General features: G+C 47.2%; 2 protein-coding genes and 1 pseudogene across 5 annotated transcripts in view; 1 reads left to right on the top strand and 2 right to left on the bottom strand.

Annotated features, from left to right (window-relative positions):
• The window catches only part of LOC142591028 (uncharacterized), a 35829-nt gene extending 34209 nt beyond the window's left edge, over positions 1-1620 (bottom strand). The window contains exon 1 of one of the 3 annotated variants that reach the window (XM_075703407.1): positions 1072-1620. In XM_075703407.1, coding sequence (XP_075559522.1) covers positions 1072-1091 — 20 coding nt within the window. In that variant the 5' untranslated portion in view covers positions 1092-1620. Of the gene's footprint in view, positions 1-611; positions 988-1071 lie in introns of those variants that run through there. The other 2 variants (XM_075703419.1, XM_075703413.1) reach the window with 2 other exon arrangements.
• A 715-nt stretch (positions 1621-2335) lies between these two features.
• Positions 2336-24433, bottom strand: part of mnd (L-type amino acid transporter minidiscs) — a 136887-nt gene continuing 114789 nt past the window's right edge. For both annotated transcript variants that reach the window (XM_075703398.1, XM_075703392.1), the window contains exon 10: positions 2336-5679. In XM_075703398.1, the coding sequence (XP_075559513.1) occupies positions 5609-5679 (71 nt within the window). In that variant the 3' untranslated portion in view covers positions 2336-5608. The remainder of the gene's footprint in view (positions 5680-24433) is intronic.
• LOC142574473 (uncharacterized) lies at positions 14493-23411 on the top strand (annotated as a pseudogene).

Genomic DNA, 24433 nt, shown 5'->3' with positions numbered 1-24433 from the left:
AGTATACGACGTACGATGTCTTCGTCGCCCGCGCTAGCAGTGCATTATGGCCGCGGGCTGGAGAAACGTATTGCTCCGCTCTTTCGGTGATAAATAGGCTCATATCTGCGACGTCTCTTATTTATTAAGTACGTCATATATTGCGATATAGAGGAATGACACAATGTTGCATCACATTACATGACGCATATACCTATACCCTTCTTTCATACGTGACGCACTATTTTTAGCAGCGAAGGCGGCCAGTGCGTGAGAAGTCTATCTAGCCTTCGTAACGTTGCCTGCTATGTATGAAACGGGACTATAGTTCCGGTAACATTCAGTTCATCTGGACATCACTACGACACGCTGGCTGAGAAGCAGCCAACTAGCGTTCATCAAGTGAACGTTCTCAAGTGAGCTGCAATCAATGCTACACGAGAGGCACGGAGTTCTTTCTCAGAATTCTGTACGTTGGAGCTCTGTAATCAATTTACCATAGCCACAACTTGCCCGTGTACTCAATACGGAAACGTGTGGTCGCAGTGCCTGTGCTGAACACGTGTCCCCCCAACGATTAAGTTGGGACTGCATCTAAAGGAATTGTCAATTTTATGAGACATTTGTGTTACCTGTATGCGGCGGACCACATAGACGCTAGCAAGACGAGCCACCGAGCAGTATCCACGCATGCTCTAACACTGAAGCGTAGCTTTTCCAGAACAACGCGAGTACCGCGAGACGAGCGAAGCTTTCTACTCGAGTGGCCCTACAGTCAGGAACGACTACGAGCGCGCTAATGAGCTTCGCATTAAGCAGACCAAAATGAAATGACACGGAAAAGAAACGTAAACTACTGCTATCGAGACAAACAATGAAGCTAGACGCACGACGCACACACCACTGCTTACAATGTTCGTCTCGCGCCCTCTAGCGCCGCGAGGAGAAAGCCAAAGCGGCTACAACTACTGGAAAGCGGCCATGGCGCGCGCGCACACACGCTCGCGCCTGACCACAGCCCGTTATAGCAGCCAAGGCCGCCAAGGCGCGTTAAGTGACAACATCGCGTTCACAGCCACGCGTGGTACTTACTTCTCGATGTGGTAGTACATGTAGCCGCCCTTGTCACTGCGCTTGAGAACGCGCCGCTCCGCGAGCGGCGAGTCAGTCGCTTCGTCGGCAGACTCCAGCTTGAAAGCGCTGTCGCCTAGCAGAGCAGCACCGCAATCTCCCCCAGCGCGAACAGGCAGCAGCAGCACTTTTCCACCCTCGTCTCTACCGCCCTGCCCACCAGCCTGGCTGGGAACCCCCTTTCCCAAGCAACCTGGCCGTGCCCTCCCTGCCACCCATCCCCCCTCGTCTCTTCTCTTTGGTCCCTCCCTCCCCGCCCTTCCGAAAGAGACAAAGGAGAGAGGGGGAAGGGGCAGAAAAGCGGATCCCGCTGCTGCAAACCAACGACGCACCGCCGCAGTACGCGCCAAAGGCGAGCCCCCTCGCGAAAGGCCGCGGGTAGAAAAAGCCAACAACGAAAAGACAGCCCGGCGAGAAAGGACGCGAAGCGAACGGGGAAGCAGAAAGACATCGAGGAGGAAGGAGGCGGAGGAGGAAAAAAAACAAAATCAAGAGGCAAGACAGAGGGGCGGGGGGAGGACAGACACTATCGCGGGAAAGGCGAGTGCAGAAACGCACATCGCTGGAGAGAGAGAGAGAAAGCAAAACACAGAAACATAGGAGGCAAGCGAGAACGGAGGAGGAAAGAAAGAAGGCCGAGAGGATGGTTGAGAGAGGAAAGCGGGAGGCAGGAAAAAAAGTCGAGGAAGAAAGAGACGAAGCGCAAGGGGGGAGCGAAGCGGTTGCGCTAACGCACCAAAAGAGAAAACAAAGCGCACACAGAAAGGCGAGAAAGGAAGTGAGCGAGAACCGGCGAGCCAAAAGACAACAGAAAGAGAAGCCAACGAAAAAAAAGAAATAACGCGGCAGGAGACAGAAGAGGAAGGAGAGGGATAGATAGCAGCGAGGAGAGGGCGCACCGACTTGCAGGAGAAACAACAAAAGAGCTCAACGCCACGGCCTCCCTGCTCCCCTCACCACCCGTTTCCCACCGCCCTTCCTCCACCCTTCACCTCACAGGACGAGGAAAAACGCAGCGTCACTGCCAATCGATGCCCAACACCATCACATACAGCGCATCCAAGACCTTCCATTGCTGCTAGAGTTAAATATTTCTCAGCCCAACTTAGCCAGCAAGGACAATCGAAAGAAATCGGCAATATTTTATCGTGCAGTCGACGCATATTAACTTAAGCCGTCAGAAGAAGTCATTCTAGTGTTGTAAAGGGCCAGTCAGAACTACAAGTTTATAGGTTGAAAAAATTTTATTTCCCGGCATACCTAAATGACTCGCGTTTGCAAACGAAATCTCCCATCATCACACACTTCTCATCCTCCACTCAATAAGGCACCTTTGGCAGCAATGTGTTTAGAACCGATGCAAACTACTCAAACAGTTCAGCTTCAACATTTGTTGACAGTACATAAGCATACTGTCCAGTACCCGGCAGTACACAATGAGAGTAGCCAGTCAGTCATGCAAGACACTTTCACACGAAGAAAGCTTGAACAGCATCGTGAACAACGACAGCACTAAGGTGTGCTATCAAAAATAGCGTGCTCTCTAGTGTTAGAAACATTTGTGCATCATGAGCGACGAAAGCAAATGCTAAAACCGAAGGCACGCATATCGCTGCCAAATATAAGAGCACAGGGACATGGGAGGGGAAAGAACAAGTGTGAGAGCGTTCGCACGAGCACAAATCCACAAGCAGCGTTGAAAAATTTGAAAAACGTTCAGACTAGCGCAAGCGCAAAGAAAAAGAAAGAACACACACACACAAAGGGCAAACAACTCAGGCACTTTGCGACACTCCTGGAGGCTTCAGCAAGGCAAATGGCGGTCCGTCCGGCAAAAGTTACTTCCAGGCGTTGTCCACTTCCGACTGTGTGCGTCTTTCAGATGTACAGCTACTGCTCAAAGCTATTTCGAGCGAGTGTAGCATACGAGCGCTAAGTACGACTCGGCCTTGCGCAATAGCTAGCGGCAATCAAATTCCGCGTCAGGAAAATCGCGAGCGGCACGGGCGACCTGAGGGTCAGGGGCTCCCTCCGAACTGTCGGCACGTATGCGCAACGGCAAGCAGGTGAACAAAGCTGCAGAATCAACGTGACATTTCTAGCACGCTCAGCCTAAATATTCACCACCTACCTCGCCAAGGAGGGCAACCACGAGTGAGAAGAAAAAGGAAACAACACAACTTTCCCCAACAAACAGTCCATTTCGCTTTGGCAACGTAGTGTAGGGCAAAAAATAAACAAAATAAATTCACATTCATATGGTCCCTTTGGGTTCCGCTTGTCTTTAAGAAACACTGAAAGTCAATATTTGGCACCACACAAAATAATTGTCTCCAAATTTCCAGCACAGTCGGAAAAAGGTTGACAAGCTTTTATGTGGTCAATATCATTGAGAACTAACAAAAATAAAGCATAGTAGTAACATGCAAATATATAAACACTATTTATGTAAAGAGTCTTGTGCCAGCCCAAACCTACTCGAGGATATCACAATCCCTACCAAGTGAGTCATCACAAGTCCACGCTGGCATTTAGCAGGAAGTCTTAGCAGTGACCTTTCCTGCTTAACTCTATGCTGAATTGAAAGCGTAGTCATAATGTATAGCAGGTTAATTATGACTAACAAAAACAACACTACTTCGCGCCCTTGTTCAGAAACACAAGTGCTTGAATTTGACTTAATGAAAGTTCACTGACCAAAACTGAATGCTCGAATTGAAAGCCACTCGTGTTCACAAAATCCAGGCAGTAACGTCCTAGTCCGTGCAGATCGTGGAGTTTCTAAAATTTTGTCAACGGCATTTTGGAGAAAGTCTACTTCTTGCATTTCGAATACAAACACTAATATACAAGCAACAGTGGCTTTATCTACAAAAAGGAAATAGCAGAAGAGCGCCAGCCCACACTATAAAGCATCAACTTGCTACGAGCACTTCATCACAACAACATATATGTACACGCGTCATCCGCACTCACAACAAACGGGCTGTCAGTACTGAGCACTGCGCCGTGGTTTGAATATTTCACAAATGCGTTTGTTTTCGCGAGTGCTTGGTTGTGCTCGTCAGCACGTACAGAACGAATAAAAATGGCATGCTCTCAATCATTCGCACTGCCCTCGCTTCTTTACAGAGCGCAGCAGAAACAGGAATACGACTCTTGTCCCTCAAGTCAGTGCAAATACAGCAAGTACTCATAATAGAGACGGAAGTAACGAAAGAATGTACTTTACAAAACAAAAGACATCGCAGTGCCCCTTGAAGTGTTAATAATTGAACACTCGCACAATTAAATCGCGATACCTTTTTTTTCATTTATTTTAGAACACTCCCATAATATTGGCGACAGAAGAACAATTAAAAGAAACCAAATAACCTTTAACTCAGCCAAAAGTGCACTATGCTGTCACTTAACTACGGTTAAATCTGAGCAATTATGCTAACTGCACGGATACAATTTCGTTGCATATATGGTAACAAAAATACACAGTATTCTACATTATTTGCGATGTATCTTCAAGAGAAAAATGTACGTGAATATGATAACAGAAACATAAAAAATGCTTAATGCTCATAACACAAGCCAGCATGAAAAGATTCGATTTTTACAACGCCAGATCTCCCCAGTTTCCAAGTTAAAATGAGTAGTAGTAGACCTGACTAAATACAAGATAATTGCAGTAAGCTAAACTGCATTTGTGGTCAGAAAATGTCAGACTCAACCTTATCCCACACTTACAGAAACTAAGCGCGAGAGATACAAATTTGGTTGCTTTCACGAGCAATGCACGTGATTTGCACCTGTTAGCGAGAAAAATAACAATGAGCCAAAAAAATGAGGGGGGGAGTGGCTGTGGTGGAATCCTGTACGTAATTTTTCTGTCTTCATCTGTTCCCTTCTTATGCAATGACCTATAAGCACATATACAAGAGCACAGTACAATCCCAATACATCAACACTTCTTTGTTTGAACAACAGAAATGCATTTTTTAGACAATTCGGTATTCGTTTCGAGCAGAAAAACTTAAGTACCGCAAAGATATGACGCGTAAGCTGTTCTTTACAGTGTACCACCTCATTACAGCAATATACAGAGCAGCATCCTACGAAATTGTCAACAGGAAACAACAGATGTGCATTGCATAAGCACAAAGCCTTCAAATACAAAATAAGGCATGAAGTGCAGGATATATTATCATAAAGAAAAGAATAAATTCGGAAACAAATTTACTTAAGTCACGCAGATACAAAAACAAAAGTTTACCGTAAACCCATGTTCTTATTCTGCTCTTTTAAAATGCATTTTAACACCAGGGAATACATTTTCGCACGCAATTCAATTGCAAAAACTCTTACAGATGCGCTTTTTTTTTTCTATAAACGAGGCTAGCACACGAACTGATGCGCCTCAGAAGCACAGAATTTCCAAATATATATAAAGACCGTGCTGAGTCGGGCCAAAGCGTCGTTTCTTGGAAATTGTCCTTGATGCACGCTGCTAATCCGATCCCACCTTGTCTTCTTGCGGAACGCTGTACAATATCTTTTGCACATACTCTGTCACCACATCTGCAAACAAGGAGAAAATGTTGTAACTTGTGCTGTCAAAGACTTGCAGTTTGTTTATACATTGAACTGTTTCTTTTAATATGCGCTACTTATGCAGCTTGAAGAAGAAACCTTCAGTATAATTCCTTGTTACAGGATTACTTTCGACAGAAAACCCTGTGTATCCACCGGCTGAAATTACGAGCGCGGACTTTTCCGTTATTTAGATTAAATATTAGCTGAAGTTAGTCACATAGCTGTATAAACACACTGAAATGCCAACTGTATACATAGCGTGTGGCGTTCAGTACATTCTAAAGACAGGCAGTTTGTCCTATATTTCCTGTCCTAAGTGCAGGGTAGCAAACCAGACGTGCCGTCTGGTTAACCTCCCTGCCTTTCCTCTCTTCTGTTTCTCTTCCAAGCTTTGGTGCCCCTCAATCACCCCTAAAGGGATACGCGCAGAGTGCACATGCGTAGAGCACAGGCACTAGTTGAGAGAGCGACGGTGAGAATGCGCCGCAATTCGCCATGCGACACAAAGCCAAGGCAACGATTGTGGCCTGCGAATCGGGCGGCACACTGAAAACCGGCCAAGGCGCCCCACAAGGTAATTGCACACAAATCTTGGTCCAGGAAGTTGCTCGCTCCAGCGTTTCTATACTCCAAAGTATAGCGCCAGATCAACCTACCGATTTTTCGCACCAATATGCGACGTCCGCGAAGTAGTAAAGCAAAGTCATTATGCAATGAGAAAGTGGTTGCTTCAACGTTCAAGAGTAAAATTCAATATGTCTAAATGTGAGGAGAAATTGACGTTCCGCACAGCACGGTTATTGGCTATTCGAGTATTAGTATTAGTATTATTAATATATTCCCGCAGTATGTCGCCCAGCAAAGACGCATGTCAGAGTCACTGACTAACGCATATCTACTCTGCTCTCAGCATTTTTCTTTTGTGCGGGGGGAAGGGGGGGGGGCAAGCGGCAGTATTTTCGATGTACCAGCTGCGACAAACGTGTATTCTAAACGTGTGACCTGGCGAAATGACGAGCTACAACTTCTGAAAGCCTGACTCACTTCTTTTCTGCTGCACTATTTGAGTTGTCGCAGTGGGATGTTAGGCCTAGCGCTGGTTACCGCCTTCCCGCTTGGGACCTGGCTCCCTCCCTCCCTTGCACCTCTGCTCCACTCCCGGGTGACCTTGACTGGCAGCGTGAACTCCTCTTTGACACGCTGGAAGCTATATCTGTTTTAAGCGATGGAGTTACCCACTTGCGCGAGGAAAATATGCGTCTCAGCCGTGACAATGCCGAAAGCATTTCTCGCCAAGTGGACAGATATCGTCGCCTCCCTTATGTCGAATTCCAATGGCGGAGTCGGAGCAGCCGACGGACTCCGCGAGCGAGTACTCGACTCTGGCGTAGAGCAACGCCTCCAAATCCGCGAGTGGAACACAAACTGCGCCGCCGGAGCAAGGCGGAAGCGGAACTTCTATCGCAGAGTTACCCAGGATGCCTTGCGCGTTGTCATTTCCTTCCGCTGTTTGCACGCAGAACCGCCGCACCGGTCGCTTGTCTCTTCAGCGCCGTTCACCCGTTTTTCTTTTTTTTAAGTGCGGAGTGGGATATCTTCCCAAGCGTGCAGCAGCTTTTGCTTCCTCGCGAGTCGTGACCGGTGGCGCCTCCCAGCAGACAAACGTGGCAAAGGAAATACGTCACGCAGAGTTCCGGTCCACTCCACAGATTCTGGCGGAGCATCTTTTTCTGCTCCACGTAGTGACTCCCGCTCTGAATCCCCTCCGACTCTCTCATTGGAACACCTTACTCCCGCCTTCACTCTGTCATTGGAACAAACTTGTTCCGAAACGAGCAGAAAAATTTGCTCCGACTCCGCCATTGGAATTCAACATTAGGCAATACGTTCAGTCTACAGCGCCTTCATCGCGCGACTAGAGCGGTAGGGAGGAGCTTTAGTTCAGTCGCTAGATGCCGAGCTAGCATGGCGCCCAGTCAACGCAACCACGCTTTCCAACGCAACCACGCTTTCCAACGCAACCACTGCTGGCAAGCTGACACCTTCTGCAAACAAACGTTTCCTGAAACTATCGGAACAAGTTTCGATGAACTCGCCTACCCGACTGCCTCTTCGCAGGGGTGTGCTGACCGGAATCCCACTGAGACGACAAAAATAGAATTTCTGCCTCAATCGGTGCTTCTATGAGTGGGCATTAACTGTTGCCGAAACACCCAAGCGTGCCAAAGGCTTTTTTTTTTACGTCAAAGCTCTCCCTTGAGACCAGCCCTGCCCACATGACTGATCGCCTGAAGTCTCTCAATGTTAACCCTGTCTCCTGCCGGCAACGCAAAACAAAGCACGACTCCTATTCTTCATTCCATGTGGTTGTTAACGACGAAGCTTTTAAACGCCTTGACGACCCGTCCGTGCGACCGATGGGTTGCCTCTTCAAGGTGCTTCGTGGGGAGCTGGTGAGCGACATGATGATATGCTCCATGCTACTGAGGTGACTACTAACCAATGTTCAGCAAAATCAGTAATTTAGACATCTATTATCAGAACGCTGGAGCTCTTCGGACCAAGGCACCTGAACTATTTGCTAGCATTCTTTCCTCTTCTTTCCCCGTTGCTGTACTAACAAACCTGACTGTGCAGCAGGCACGTACCAAGGGAGGGGGGCGCCCCCCCCCACCGGAACTAAGCGGCACCCCCTCCCCCCTACCCGCGCCGCCACTCCTCACACGCATTGCTAAAGTACCGCCAATTCAATCATGAGACTTGAAAGCTATTCGGCGGTCAACATTTTGCTGCCTTTTTCACTCCTTTCGGACGGCGGTAGTCATCGGCATCTCCTGGGGTGTGAAGGCCAGTTTGCACATAGATTCGGTGCCTACGCGATTAACTCGACATGCGTTCAGTTGTCACCATCTATAACAACGGCCACTTGCATCGCTGTTGTTTCGTTAGTTCAACCTTTGGTTAGACTGATCCAAGGACCAGAAAAGGAATTCGGTTCGTACTCAGCTGGCCTGTATGCTTGTGGAGAGAGTTGCGGGCGGAGACAACGCTATTTGTGTTTAAAATTTCCTTTTGCTTCATTAATTCCTCGAGTGACGGCTCGCCGCGACGCTGACATATCCTTGGAACCATATACTCGTGATATAGGTTAGATAAGGCGCAGAATAAAATAATGCGAAACAGCGTCCATGATCAAACCCTGCAATGACCGTTAAACCCATAAGGAATATGAATGTCACCTGTTACCTCGTCTAGTTTTTCCGTAATTGTTCAGCACTTTCCAGCAAAACTGGCAACTGGAAACAAGAGTCGCAAGGAGTTGAGAAATTAAGCCATCTACTAAGGGATAGAGCCGAGGCAACAGCCAAACAGGAAAGAAAAACGAAAATTAACATATTTAACCACTGCTTGTGGAACCAATTATGGATCAAAATCTTTTTGTTTAAAAAGTAGAGAAAACGCCGCCAGAAGGGGAGAATGTTTCCGTGTGTTTTGAATGACACTTCTACCATTATCAGTCTATAGCCGCCTGACGTAGCCACTTCTGAGCTATGCTTATGTGGGTGTTTTTCTAACCTTCCGCGGTGTCCACAGTACGTCTAGAACTGCAGCGTCCTGCGCTCTATGCGGTTGTACAGGACTGGCAGCCACGCATCGTTACGCAACTTCCCAAATAATACGAGTTGGTTTTGACACTGAACTTGGTAGAGCAGTAAACGATGGACCCAAAAGAACTGTGATTGTTCCGTAAATATATATTTATCTGTATTTCTTCCAGAGCTAATTAAAGAAACGCTACTAGAAATCTTTATTTTACACTTTCACTTGTTTGCTTGTTCTTAACACTGCTCGTCCTGCGGGAGTCCGTTTGGTGTGGTTCCTTGTTTGTCAAGCAAAGGAGAGGTCTATCTCACAGGCGTATACCTCTGAGGTACACCTTATTTCATTTCTCTTCTGCGGGTTTACGCGTTCTTGTAGCGAACGGTGGGCATTCACATTTACGCTAGTAAAGATACCCCGCCCCTCTCATTTGAACAGAAAAGTTACCTTGGGTTAGGTTAGGTAAAGGTACCCCCTCCCCTCCCCCCCCGAAAAAAAATCCTGGGTACGTGCCTGCTGTGCAGTGCCATCTAATTGTCGTCTGACCTGCACTCGCCTTACTACGACGTATTTCACAGCGACAGAATCTTATACGGATCCAAACAAAAAGGTGGTGGTGTCCTAATTACCGTTGACGGATAACCTAAATGTGTAATGGCGTTTTTCACTGGTCGATCTAGAGCGGCCGCCGAAATCCTCGAGCGAGCGCTCGGGTTTCACAAATCCGAATCGGCCAGCGGAGCGCCAAACGCTCCGCGGAGGAACACACAGGAAGTCTGCGTACACGTCACACAAACCGGTTCCGGAGACCATGCCCGACTTCCACTCTGTATGTTTCCACGGCGACCAAAGTCGCCGGGCCCCGTGCGTAATTTGACCGAGGCAGTCGCAGAGTCCGTCATTTCCATGTCGCGCCCGCAATGATTGTGCATGGACAACGTACATAGAAGGCTTCGTACAGCACCTGCGTCACCTCGTAATAGCTGTCGTCCGAGGTCTCATAGCTAAACGCGAGCTCTACAGCAGCACCGAACGCAGCCATTTCGCGAAGCAACACAATGTTGTGCGTACCGACCGGGTACCGATTTCGCTTGAAGACGGAAGTGACGCGAGCTATTTCCGCCCGAATCCGCGCCTCGGTGGCGGAGCAAGTGAGAGCGATCCGGCGCTGAGCGAGTTGATCCGAAACGATTAGCGCAAAGCGCGAACCCGCTAGCAGATTGACCAGTGAAATTCGGATTCGTTGCCACGGAGCAAGAAATCCTGCTCCGAATCGACCAGTGAAACGCCATTAGACATCTCGGCCTAGAAACAGTACGAGAACCTGGAGCTTTTTATGTACCACCCAACTTCAATCCTGACATCACATCACATGAGGTCATCACATCTACTGAACACGTCACCACGCATATAGAGAGCCAACTACTTATTGCAGTTGCTCCGCCTATCCAAGCGGAGCAATTACACCTATTCCCACTACAATAGTTTCACAGTGAACAAATGCAGCTCGTTGTTCGATTTCCTAGTTTTTAACTGCCTTCAGCAGCACAACTGAGAACTGTCGCGGTAATGTTTTAGACCTGTGCCTGCCAAATGCACAGAATGCAACAGTGCAACAGAATGCAACTCTGACATTTCCCTTCTTCGGCCTGACAAGTTTCACCCCCCCCTCCCTTATGATATCCGCGTCCTTGTCGGCCTTACGCTATAACCGTTCAGATTCTATCAGTAAGTTCCCCCGCTATGCTTTCAAATCTGGTGACTATGTTAGCCTTATCAAGTTTTTCTCTGCAGTTGATTGGTCTCTCGCTACTAGTATATGTGACGTCGACGAACAGCTCCATCGGTTTAACGAGGTAGTTCTAGGTAGTATTCACGACTACGTACACCAGTACAAGCCGAAACTATGTCAATTTCCTCACTGGTTTTCTGCGTAACTTAGAACTGCTCTAACAGCGTGGCATGCCCATAGAAAAGTCATAAGTCCTGAGCCTAACAAATGTATATGCGAATTGAAAAAGCGGGATCACAAGTCTCGCATTGAGCCATTAGAGAACAGCGCCTTTAACGGGCCGGCGGACTTTTGGAGACACTTTGGTATTCGCTCTAGTAAACGTGCAGATAGCATCCGTCTGCTTGACTGCTGTGGTGGAGAAGTGCAAGCAGTAGCTGTTCATTTTCCTCTGTGTATAAGAAGTCACCTGATAGCACTACCCGCCAGCCGCGATCTTCTGCTGGAACTTCCAGCTAGGCATTCTTTGATGAGAATATCATCAGCGAATGCCTCAGGCGTCTGAGGCCATCTTTGTCCTGCGGCCCAGATGGCATCCCGGCCGGTATTATCGAAGCCAACGGCAGTATCCTGCTACCTGTGCTGACATCAATCTTTAATAACTGTTTGAATAATTCAGCTTTCCCGCATACTGAGAAAACCGCTCGCGTATTTTTCTGTCTTTAAATCTGGCATTAAATCGGATGTCGCAAACTATGGGCCAATTTCCTTTCTCTCTGCAGTTTCCAAGCTTTTTGAATTTGTTATTCATACACTAAGGAAAATTACACTCTCGAAGGTGGATTATATGTCGAAAAACACCCTTTTCGCACCATTACTTTTTCTGAAAAAATTCCAACTGGGTGCATTCATTAGAACGCCCTTAAGTGTACCCTTTGATTAATTTCGTGCTAAAAGGGTATTTTGCACAAAACATGCATTCTGCAGAATTTAAGAGCGCTCGGGCACATCAACATTTCAAGCATAAAAAGTCAGAAGTATGTATTTTCCAGCCGTTTGAGCCAAGTCGTCGTTCGAGCACGTCATATGGTCACAGTAGATAATGGATGTCAACTTGCTATACTTAAACATGATGTCTCCGGTGGTAAAGTGGAAAGATATATTTACTTTGTCTTTTTGTCACATCTTACTGCTAGCTTCGCTTAATTTGTGTCACCTTGGTGCTGATTTATAAACTGAAGCCCTGAATATCGTGGAATCAGCCTATCAGAGCAGCTAGAGGCCCTACTGCACTCTCAAGGTGCTGTATTATTCCGCGTAGTTTTTCTCATGAGAACACAGTTTGTGGAAAGCGCGAATAATAGACCGCAACACCGAACCAATTGTACTTACAAGGGTGAATTTCATCCAGATGGCTGTGAACCTTAAGCATGTTTATGATGAATGCGATATTCAACCGGACTAATACCTTATATTGGCCATGTGTTTACCGCAGCGCTACAGGTGTTTTCATTTCGCGATATATTGGCTGGTGCGGAAAATCTATCTCGTGCGGCATGTTGCAAACGGAGCGAAGTGTGACGCGATTGCCTCGCTAATCGTGAGGTCACGAGGGGCAGCGCGTAGGTGACGCGTAGTGACGCGTGGAAGACACACCTCCGTTCATGCAACGCTTTGTTTCCATACAGACTCCGCGCGCTACTCTGGCGCCATCGTCGCCGCACAGCCCGTCTTGCGCGGCACTATGCTTTTTCTCCTAGCGCTTTCACCATACCTTCCTCCTCCGTTTTCCTTCTCGCGCTCTCTTCGCTATGGCCGTTTTTCAACTCTCGCTGCGCTCCGCATTCGCTTCCATCCTTCGCGTGCTCGTTCGATCGATTACAAGTACGATGTCGACGCAGGAACGGGCGCCTAAGAGCTGCGCTCTAAAAAAGGTGGAGTGGTCGAAACAAACACATGCGACCAGATGCGAAATCCATTCAGGAACGGTATCAAGGGTTGCAACCACACTATACACTTGAGCAGCCTCTTCTCGAAAGACAGACCTCGTCGAGCCAGATGGCTCGGCATGTCTGTCGATCATTCGGCTTCTCTATAATGAACAGAGTCCTAACATAAACAAATCATATGCATAATGTATTATTACTGGCTGTCTTTTTGAAAGGAAGGAACCCGATACCAAAAGATGTGAGAGGAAGGTCTTTTTTGATAGTTTTGTAAAATGTCCCAAAAATGAAATGCGTCACGACAAAGAATAAAGCAATGTTCCATTGTATCGGGTTGATTGCAAAGTCTACTATTTCTATTCCAGGCTGCATATAATCCTTTTTCTTGTAGCTATGCTTTAACTGGCAGGGTGGAAGTGTGCAGCTTACCAAAAGATGTTTTCGGTGCTGGCGTTATACACATTCTACACATTCAAATTTTGAACTAATATTGAACTGCAATGCATGCGTGCATTTGTTTTTCGTGTGTACCTAAATGTAACGATTTTCGAATGACATTACTCATATTTTCATGCAATGAAGAAAAAAAAAGATGGAGTAGTCAAGAGGTAACATTCCCGATTCCAAATCTGTAGGTCCGCAATTCGAAACTAGTCTGCACGGCGTTTTCTTGAATCGTTTTACACCTACACTGACCCATCGGCACGCAGTGTCGACCGTGGCTCCCTCTCCCATGTGCTCACTGTGTGGCAAGAATTTACCTGTAGTTGTAGGCAAGCACTGCGAAAGGAGGGGGGTGGCAGTTAAGGGCGCTGCACGCCTAGCGGGGCGACCCTCGATGAGCTAAATGTGGACTTGATGCGGTCCGGTGTCGGCGATGTTTGAGACCAGTTTATTAGATGGTTCTTAGCGACCTCTACAGATCAGTGCTTTTGCCTCAAGAAATAGCGGACCTGTGTAAGCCTGCCTACAAGGGTGCCATTCCGGACATTGTGAAATTCCGCCATACTGTCGAATTCGCCATCTTGTCAGCCCCGATTGGTTAAGAAAGGCTGCTACGGTCTCTCAGATTGGCTCAAAACGTCGTCATTGCAGAATTTGGCAATATGGCGAAATTTGACTGTATCCACAATATCGCTACAGACCTGTCGCAGAGAATCATGGTGCGTTGCTTATTTGAGCGCGGTAGCGTGCGCATCATATCGAATGTTGCCTATGCTAGCGCACGGCATTTGTGAGTAAACGAAGGTGCGACTACATACTCTTCGTTACCTTGCATTTGTATGCTGCCACATCCGACGTGTTGTGTCCCGTTCCCGTTAAAACGAAACCGAAGCGCTCGGTGAAGAAACGCCCCGCGGTGTTCACTCACCAATTGTTGTGCCACACTGCGTACCTATCATCGAGGCAACGGGAGCTCCCCCTCCCCCCCTCGTTCTTCTGAAGTGGTTGCCCTAGTGCTGGGCTTCAAACATCTACTGACGACCTTCAAAGTTCCAAGAAACTGCCGACCCTTTTCCATGGGTCGAACTGAGGAGTCCGGGGGCACAAAGCACCACGACGAATTTGCTGACACGCTTCAAGATTCCACAGAAGTGCTGTCCCTTGCCGTGGAGACCGGTGGTAGGAAGCTCGGACTTTTCCCACGAAGGTAGAGAAAGGTGACGCGGTTGACATCAGTATCCGCCTCGCCTCGTTCCTGCCGACGATGGGTCGACAAAGGGATTTAAGGCAGAGCCGGCCAAATGTTAGGAGGAAGAGTTGCCACCAGCCGCCCCGTCGGTCTGGTGCGCTCTTCGGCACTGCTACTTGTATGCTACTACCTGCTACATGTACATATTGCATAAAGTTTTTCGTTTCCTCTTCGTCTGTTCAAAGCCAAGTTCGCATTGCTATAAAAATTAGGAAACAGGGAGGAATTTTGGGCTTTCAGGCAACAAAGTAGACCGCTAGACAAGAGAACAAGAAGCATAACATTCTATGAACATGAACGTGTCTGTCTTCCAGCCAAGAAAGATGTCCGAGGCAAGCAAAAAAGATTGCTGCTAATGAATCTCTAGGAAGCGCACGAGGAATGGAAGAAAAGTGACACAGAGATGAAGTGCGGCTTTTCGAGGTTCGCCTACCTGAGGCCATGCCACTGCTTACTTACCGGCGCTCCTAGAACGCACTCCGTTCGCATTTGCATTTACCACCATTTAAAATTGATTCTCCAGTGACTGGGCTTTTTGCAAACAATCGATTCCCTCCTTGAGATGACTGTCCGTGAGAAAACGAATGTGAGCTATATGAACAGTATATGCAACAATTGCCCAGGAGATTTGTCGCTCAAATAGTTGATATTGACCTGTCCTGCACTGAAACCGGATTTGGTAGCAAGTATTTCTGCCCATCAGTGGGCTAGTGCAGTGCGGTGCCGATTTGAAACAACCCTGTTCACCACTGATGACTTAGTAGACTGTCTCCTTGGGATGATAAACGACTTAAAATCGCAGCACTTCTTCAGCAAGGTGCAAGCTCGGCACCTACACAATTTGAAGAGGACTCTCACGCCTGCAGAAGCCATAGTTATAATGGATTTCTTGGAAAACTACAGCTTAATCATAGGCTTGTGCGAATGTTCGAGCGCTTCGAATATTCGAACGAATATTACAGTATTCGAATTCGCTTCAACCAGAATTTAAATTTTTCGATATTTCGAAGTATTCGGGGCGAACGAATATCAAAACTGCGTTCAAGTACTATCAGGAGTTTCGGTTTCGTTAGGCAAGCCGCAGCGCCATTGACATCAGGCCTACATCTCGACTACATGTGGAGCCAAGACAAGCTAAGCTACATTCAGAACGTTGTCAAGCGTAGAGTTTCCTACAAGAGAGAGAGAGAGAGAAAACTTTTATTGTCAAGTTTGAGTCGAGCTTTCTTTCAAAAATTTTGTAGGAAACTATATTGTCAGCCCCCCCCCCCCCTTCACTCTCAAGTTCAACAAATGGCCACAAAGGGCGAAAAAATCCATCGCGCGCCGCTGCTAACAAAACCAGCCTAGTATAATCACTTCGGGATGGTTACGTTAGTTCCAACATTTCCCAGTAGAGGCACCGTAATAAGCGCAATTTGAAGACGGCTCTCACGCCTGCAGAAGCCATAGTTATAATGGATTTCTTGGAAAACTACAGCTTTCTCATAGGCTTGTGGAATATTTGAGCGCTTCGAATATTCGAACGAATATTACAGTATTACAGGCGGACGCTCCTGTGATCGAGGCTTCAGCGACGTCGTTCGTAGCTAAGTACTCTTATTTTTATTAGCTAGTGTTTCGAAGTTTTTTTTTTTTTTGCCTGGAGTAGGGGCGCAAATTTTGAATTCTTGGTAAGAGTAGTAAACGCACCGGCTTTGTCTAGGTCTGGCGGCTTCCCCGTTAGGCCTAGGTGGTAGGCGGGACCTATTTGATAGGCTTATTAAATTCTTTCAGCTAGCTCTTCGGATTCTTACATGGGGTAGGGAGTGCAAATTTTTATTTTTGTTTGGGATAGCGGTCAAGGTCGGGTTTGCTCGAGTGATTTGGCGAACTTGCTCGTTGGGCCTAGGGACGTAGGCCTAGCGATGAAACCGAAGAACGTGAAGGCCGCGGGGGACGGGGAGCAAGTGCAGTGCGACGAGTGCCTGCGATGGTGCTTCCTCGACGAGACTAAATTCCAGAGTTTAGCAGACGCGGTGGGCAGTGGCGTAGCCAGAAATTTCGGTCGGGGGGGGGGGGGGGGGGGGGCTCACGTTGCAGTTCGGCCTCCTCAAGAGGAAGCTTTAGCTCTGGCGCTCCTATCTAAATACGTGTATAAGGAGAATTCGTTTTTCTCGGCAACTACTGCACCGAATTTGACGAGGTTTGTTGCATTTAAAAGAAAAACATTCTAGTGACAGTCTGTTCCGAATTTTTATTTAGGTTGTCAATTCTTTATTAAAAATTGGCAAGAATTGCTAATTTTCAGGAAACGAAACTGTCAAATTTAAAACTAACTTAACAATAAAAAATTATATCACAATTCTGTAAATTGAACCTAATAGTGCATCTACAGCGGACAAAATTGATATGTTACACATGAGTCTCAAAAAGTTTAGTATTATAGAAATACGGCTTTTGCATAACTCTTGTACACAACGTAACCAATTCACGTAAGATAGAACCTGACATATCAAATTTGTCCGATTTGACTGTTACAGTAGGTGCCGTTTACAGAACGGCGATATCTGTTCTTGATGCAGACCTATTAGTTGAGATCGTGTTTCTATTTTATTGAACTTTCGAATTTTTCAAAATATTTTAAACAAAATTCAGGCCCTAAATCGAGATTACGCTTCCAAGAGACATGAAAATTCAACTTTCTCTCTCAAATGCAACAAATTTCATTGTAATCGATCCAGGAGTTATCTCAGAAAAGCGGTTCTGCGTTTTACATGCATCTGAATGGATCAAATTGAAGTCGGGCCGGAGCTAAAGCTTCCTCTTAAACAATTTGTCGAGGGATCAAATACATGAATAATAACTGCATTGCCGTTTCCAAAGATCCTGCAAACGAATTCTTTAACGCTACGCACTGTCAAAACAAATAAAATAATTAGTTTTTTTATAAAAGAATATACTCCTATGTGCCAAAAATTGTGCCCAAAGTAACCGATATCAATGCTTCCATGTTTTTGTCTATTCAATGAGTAAAGAAAATATCACACGAACTTTAGAACTATATCAGTTTGAAATCAACAAAGCATTGCATGCCGCTGATATGAAAAATGTAATGGTCAATAAATGAACAAGTTGAGGATAAATATGTTAATGAAACTTTGTCATTCAATAACGTTGTTTACATTCTTGCATACATGGAACGGCCAGTGAAAAATCTCAATGACGCTCTCATTTGCTCCAATGCATTACGCAGAAGCAGCTGTCACCCGTCCTGTGTCCTAAGTAATTGCACCGAAACTATAGTCGCAACAGAGAGCACGTATAAAAAGCAGTTCTGCAATATATACGAGGGCGAGACAGATGAAAGTGATCCAATGCGAATATATGACAAACGAAGTACTTTATTTAAAGGTAGTCTCCATGAGCAATCAGACATTTGTCCCATTGCCAACGAGTCGCGTGATTCCCGTCTCAGAAAACTCCTTGGGTTGCTGCTCCAAAAAGTCTGCAACTGACTATTTCACGTCATCGTCCGACAAGAATCTGGTTGCCTTGAGCTGTTCTTTTTTTTCAGTTGCCCCAAAATGTGGAAGTCGCAAGGCGACTAATCTGAGCTGTATAACGGATATTGCAGCGTTTCCCACTTGAACTTCGTCAGTTTTATATTAACCACATCAGTGACGTGCTGACGGGCATTGTCGTGGAACAAGTTTACCCCATGCGTCAATTTTCCAAGTCGTTTCTTCTTGATTGAGACACGTATCCGATCCCGCGTTTCACAATATAGGAAAGAATTGATAGTCTCTCAAGATTTAGCAAATTCTATCAGTAATGGCCCCTGACGATCGAAAAAAAAAAAGTCAACACCTTTCCCGCGGAAATGACGGCCTTTGCTTTCTTGAGGGGGGGGGGGGGGTGAATCCGAATGTTTCTACTGTAAGCTTTGGCGTCGTGTTTCAGGTTCGTAGTACTGGCACCATGGTTCGTCCCCGATCACAAGTGGAGATAAGTTGTCCCCCTCATTTTAATGCCGGATCAGATGAGTCATCATCATCATCATCATCATCAGCCTGGTTACGCCCACTGCAGGGCAAAGGCCTCTCCCATACTTCTCCAACAACACCGGTCATGTACTAATTGTGGCCATGCCGTCCCTGCAAACTTCTTAATCTCATCCGCCCACCTAACTTTCTGCCGCCCCCTGCTACGCTTCCCTTCCCTTGGGATCCAGTCCGTAACCCTTAATGACCATCCGTTATCTTCCCTCCTCATTACATGTCCTGCCCATGCCCATTTCTTTTTCTTGATTTCAACTAAGATGTCATTAACTCGCGTTTGTTCCCTCACCCAATCTGCTCTTTTCTTATCCCTTAACGTTACACCTATCATTCTTCTTTCCATAGCTCGTTGCGTCGTCCTCAATTTAAGTAGAACCCTTTTCGTAAGCCTCCAGGTTTCTGCCCCGTAGGTGAGTACTGGTAAGACACAGCTATTAGTATATACTTTTCTCTTGAGGGATAATGGCAACCTGCTGTTCATGATTTGGGAATGCCTGCCAAATGCAACCCAGCCCATTCTTATTCTTCTGATTATTTCCGTCTCATGATCCGGATCCGCCGTCACTACCTGCCCTAAGTAGATGTATTCCCTTACGACTTCCAGTGCCTCGCTGCCTATTGTAAATTGCTGTTCTCTCCCGAGACTGTTAAGCATTACTTTAGTTTTCTGCAGATTAATTTTTAGACCCACTCTTCTGCTTTGCCTCTCCAGGTCAGTGAGCATGCATTACAATTGGTCCCCTGAGTTACTAAGCAAGGCAATATCATCAGCGAATCGCAAGTTACTAAGGTATTCTCCATTAACTTTTATCCCCAATTCTTCCCAATCCAGGTCTCTGAATACCTCCTGTAAACACGCTGTGAATAGCATTGGAGATATCGTATCTCCCTGCCTGACGCCTTTCTTTATTGGGATTTTGTTGCTTGCTTTATGGAGGACTACGGTGGCTGTGGAGCCGCTATAGATATCTTCCAGTATTTTTACATATGGCTCATCTACACCCTGATTCCGCAATGCCTCCATGACTGCTGAGGTTTCGACTGAATCAAACGCTTTCTCGTAATCAATGAAAGCTATATATAAGGGTTGGTTATATTCAGATGACAGATGACAGATAGACAGATGAGTCAAGGTAGCGCCGAACTTCTCCGTGTTTTGGTGTTGGTTCAAAATCTTGGGTATCCATTGCGCGCACAAGAGCCGATAACCGAGATGTTCGTGAATTATGGCGTGGCCGGAACCGTGACTAATGTTCACACACTCGGCCGGTTCATCGATGCTTATCCTCCGTTCTTGTCTCATCAGCTCATCAACCTTTGCAATTTTGTTGTGGTTGATTGCACGGTGGCTTTGGCCCGGTCTTGAATCGTCTTTGCAACTTTCACGTCCTTCTTTGAACCGTTTGCTCCAACACTTCACAGTGGCCAACGAAATGCAATGTTCAAGGTACACGGCAGCCATACGGCGACTAATTTCTTTTTAGGAAGCACCTTCAGCAATCAAAAACCTCACGACACCACGCTGCTCAACTTCTGGAGAGTCCATTACGTCACGCAACCATGTTCAACCCAGTGTATGAGAGCATTAAAGAACATTTATCCTCACCCCTGCATGTCAATTTTGTAAATGAGAGGTGCCTGTGTGATACGCGCATGCCTCGCAGATAATGAACCGAACCATTATTGCGCGGGGTGAATTGGCTCACTTTCATTTGATCGCCCTCGTACATTACAAATTCGAAGATAGAGCTTGATAAAGGGCAGAAAAGTGTCACTGGAAACAATGTTCAGTGCACTTATACACAAAACCTCCCAACAAGATATTTAAATATACGTATAAGTCTCCAATTAATCTACGTATCTAAGAAGTCCCTGTATATAATGCATCAAATAAGGCAAATAAACATGTTGCGCAATCACAGATTCACGGAATCCTAGATCCCACCCCAACTCCATCCACTCCCCCCGATGTATCGCGCGCGACGGAAGGCGGCGCGCTTCCTCCCCGTTTTTCTCCTTTGCGCACACATGACTCAGATACCATCGTCGGCCCGCCCATGCCACGGCACCCCCCCTCCCCTACGCTTTCACTCGCACATGCAGTACGCGGCGCGCTGTCCCGATGTTATCGCCCTTGGGCTTTATACGAAACATGAGGGCGACGGCAGGAATGCATCGGTAGTGTCCGTATAATTGCTATCGCAATAATATAATAAGAGCAAACGGCAAGTGAAGCGTCCCGTGGCCCATCGCTTTCCTTTTCGCAAAAGAAGAAGTAACAAAATCGAACTTTCACCATGCGACAATTCGCTGTGCCACAACAATGTCTTTCTTCCTTTTGTGGGTCGGGGGCACCGAAACGAAAAAACGCAAAGGAAAGTATCTCCACAATCGAATGCCTACTTTGCGCCCCTAATATGGCTGCCGAAGGAATATCGAAGAAAACGTGAGACGCTTGGTCCACCGAGAACCACACGCATACTGCTCGGTATTCTACACCGGCTAGACAAGACTTTCCGGAGATGCTGCTCTCAAGCGAACGCGGTGCAATCCGCCGAGTCCCCACAGTGATGGCGCCGAGCGGCCATTGTTCCTTTTTCTAGTCTGCTAGCAAGAAAGGGACGAACTCTTCCAGACAAAAATCCACTCGACCAGAGAAAACCGAACGCGCACCGTACTGCGCCGCGCGGTGGTCGGGGCAACACGAGAAAAACGCATGCGCTCTGGCTGGCTCTGGCAGCCCGCGGGTAGGGTAGCGAGAACAAAAAAAAATTGAAGAGGCTCAATGTGTCCTCGTGAATAAAAGTCAGAGTTGAAAAAATAAATAAGAACGTAGCTACCTTTGCTGGCTTTAGTGCCTTGACATGGATACATTGGAGTAGGTGAAAGAAATGTTGATATTTTTTTGTGTGAGATGGCGGGCACAAATAAATCACCACGACGCTTCTCATCCGACCTCGCTGCGTGTTTTGTCAACTTGTCGGACAGTGTTTTGATTTGGTTGCCTTGTTGCATGTTCCGTTGTACGACTTTAGAAAAGTCAATACATCTTTGGCGTCAAATGTTTATAACAGCGTTAAACCAACAAAGTTCCGCAATTGAAAATCGGAAGCACAACTTTGGAAATGCCAATGTACGTTTCCCATCAAAATTTTATAAGAACTTTATACCCAGAAAGTTTCGAAATTGACATCCATGCGCTCTGTAGATTCCGCAGCCTCCGCGAGATGCCACGGCGAGGCCGTTCGCCATCAAGACGCCCTTGAAACTTTGTGCTCGGACGGGGCTGCTTGTGTTATGTAACTGCCGGTGCATGGACGTTGTCGTGAAATCACTCCCGAGTTCGCAATGCTCGCTGTGAAATGTTTTTTCGAGTGTGAAAAAAAGACATCCTAGACAAAATCCAGAATGATTTCCGAAGCCGGGGGTTGCTTTGGTCAACGGTGCATGGGCACAAAAAAATTTCGGGGGAGGGCTGAAGCCCCATAAGCCCTCCCCCCCCCCCCCTGGTTACGCCCCTGGCGGTGGGGTCTAGCTTCACGTGCAGGTCGTGCGAGAGTGTCAGGGAAGCCGTCCAAAAACTGGAAGGGGCTTGGACGGCTAAGTTCGAAGAGCTTAAAGCAGACCTGAGGGAGGAGCAGGAGAAGCGGGTAGCACTGCAGGCAAAAGTTGACAATTTGGTAAAGGTGGAGGCGGCCCAGGCCGCGCAATTAGTAAGGACCGTGGCCGAGCTTGGGGAAGAGAGGGAAAGGAGCGCCGAACTGGAAAGGCGGCTCGATGCGCTTGATGCGCGGGCAGTGGAGAATGTCGGGTCAGGACATCAAGCCGGTGGCAAAAACTCAAAAAGTAGGGTAGACCCTACAGGCGAAGTGGGAGGCAGGGAGGCAGAGCAAGCGGTCGTCAGCTCGCGGCCCGTGAATCGGCGTAGTTATAGCGAAGCAGCGCAGCACGCCCCGAGTGAGGCGACGCTGCAGTCACAGGGGCGCCAGCGGGCGCGAAGAGAGGGGCAGCGGACACAGGCTAGCGGCGAACGGTTCGCACGCAGAAGGGTCCTGGTGATAGGGGGATCCAACGTGGGGAGAGCTGAAGAAGGCGTGATGGCGAGAGTGAAGGTGGGCAGGCGAGTGCAGGTGGAGGCGCAAGCGGGCAAGGCATGGCGGAAGCGATGACCAAGGCACGGGAAATGGTACGGGACAGCGCGGAGGGCGACAGCTTGGTCATTATGCATGCTGGGCTCAATGACGTGCTTAAGGGTGCTTAAGGGGAGAAGCCAGGACCTTGAGAGGCACATTGAGACTGGGCCGAGTAAGCTTATAGAGGCCTCCGGGAGGGTGCATCTGACCATATGCACTAACCCAGAGGTCCAAGGCCAGACTGATCAGATAGAAAGGAGGGTGGTTGAGGCCAATCGGGTCATTAGGAGTCTGAGCCGACGACTCGGCTACAGCGTGATGGAGGTCAACAGGGACGTGTATGGAGCCGGCTCCCGGCCTTTTGTGCAGGATGGCATTCACTACAGTGATGCCACTGGCAAAAGGATAGGGGGCAGGATGGGTCCCCAAGCAACAGCTTTTTTGGGGGGACCCAGAGCCCTGAAGGAACCAGTGCAGGCGTGGACGATTCGAGGCAGGAGCTACAAACAAGCAAGGAAGCATCGGTACTGTAGGAGAGGCAACAGAAGCAAGCACCAGAGCCAAATTAAGTGAGATATAGGGTTCATTAACATGCAAGGTGGCAGAGATAGGCTAAAATGGGAGGAAATCGAAGAGCAACTAAGGCATGAGAACTTAATGGTATACAGGTTTGTAGAGACACATCTTAGGAAAATGGAACAACCATGCTGTAACCCTGATTATCCAAGGGAATACTGCAACAGAGTGCAGGGTAGCAGAAAGAGCGGGGGAAATTGGAGCACTCATTCATAAAAATACAAATTGGCAAAGGGTCAAACAGGGATGCAAGGAGCATTTATGGCTAAAAGGAAAAGTAGCGGGGGCAAAAACACTTCTAGGCTTTGTATACCTTTGGACAGGATCAAATGCTAAAGAGGAAAACAAAAAAATGTTGGACTGTATAGCAGCGGACATTAATGAGCTAGGAAAAGGATGTGAGATAATTGTTTTAGGAGACATGAATGCGTATGTTGAAGATATGGATGGGTACACAGACTCCACAGGTAACATGCTGCTGGATATGTGTGAGAGACATAACTTAGTTGTCTGTAACTCTACTGAGAAGTGTGACGGGATCATAACATGGGAGGTAGGGGCTCGACACTCGACAATAGATTATGCGTTAATGTCACATAGGATGTACGATAGATTAGGAGCCATGATTGTAGATGAATAGGGCTCCAGAAGTATAGGTAGTGACCACAAACATATCAAGTTGAGTTTTAAGAGGGAAACTAAAGCACGAACGAGGTGTGAGGAACAGCCAGATGGGATTTTTTACTCAGAAGAGCAAGTGGAAATAGCGGCCAAACAAATTGAAGAGGAAATATCAGAGGGTACTGAAACTGATTGGCCTTACCCAAAGTTAATGAGACTATTTGAGCGTGAGCTAGGTAAGGTGCGAGTAAGGAGAACAAGGCAAGGCATACAAAAACTCAAGAGCTGGTGGGATGAAGAGGTTAAGAAGGCCATAAAGAACCGTCTGGAAGCCTCCAGGGAACACAGGTATTCCAAACGTAAGGGAGAACCTGAAGCAGAAGTAGAGAGAAAATGGG

Source organism: Dermacentor variabilis, chromosome 1 (genome assembly GCF_050947875.1).
Source record: "Dermacentor variabilis isolate Ectoservices chromosome 1, ASM5094787v1, whole genome shotgun sequence".
NCBI lineage: Eukaryota > Metazoa > Arthropoda > Arachnida > Ixodida > Ixodidae > Dermacentor > Dermacentor variabilis.
The sequence above is the reverse complement of the archived record's forward strand: the minus strand, read 5'-3'. Positions and strand labels throughout refer to the sequence as shown.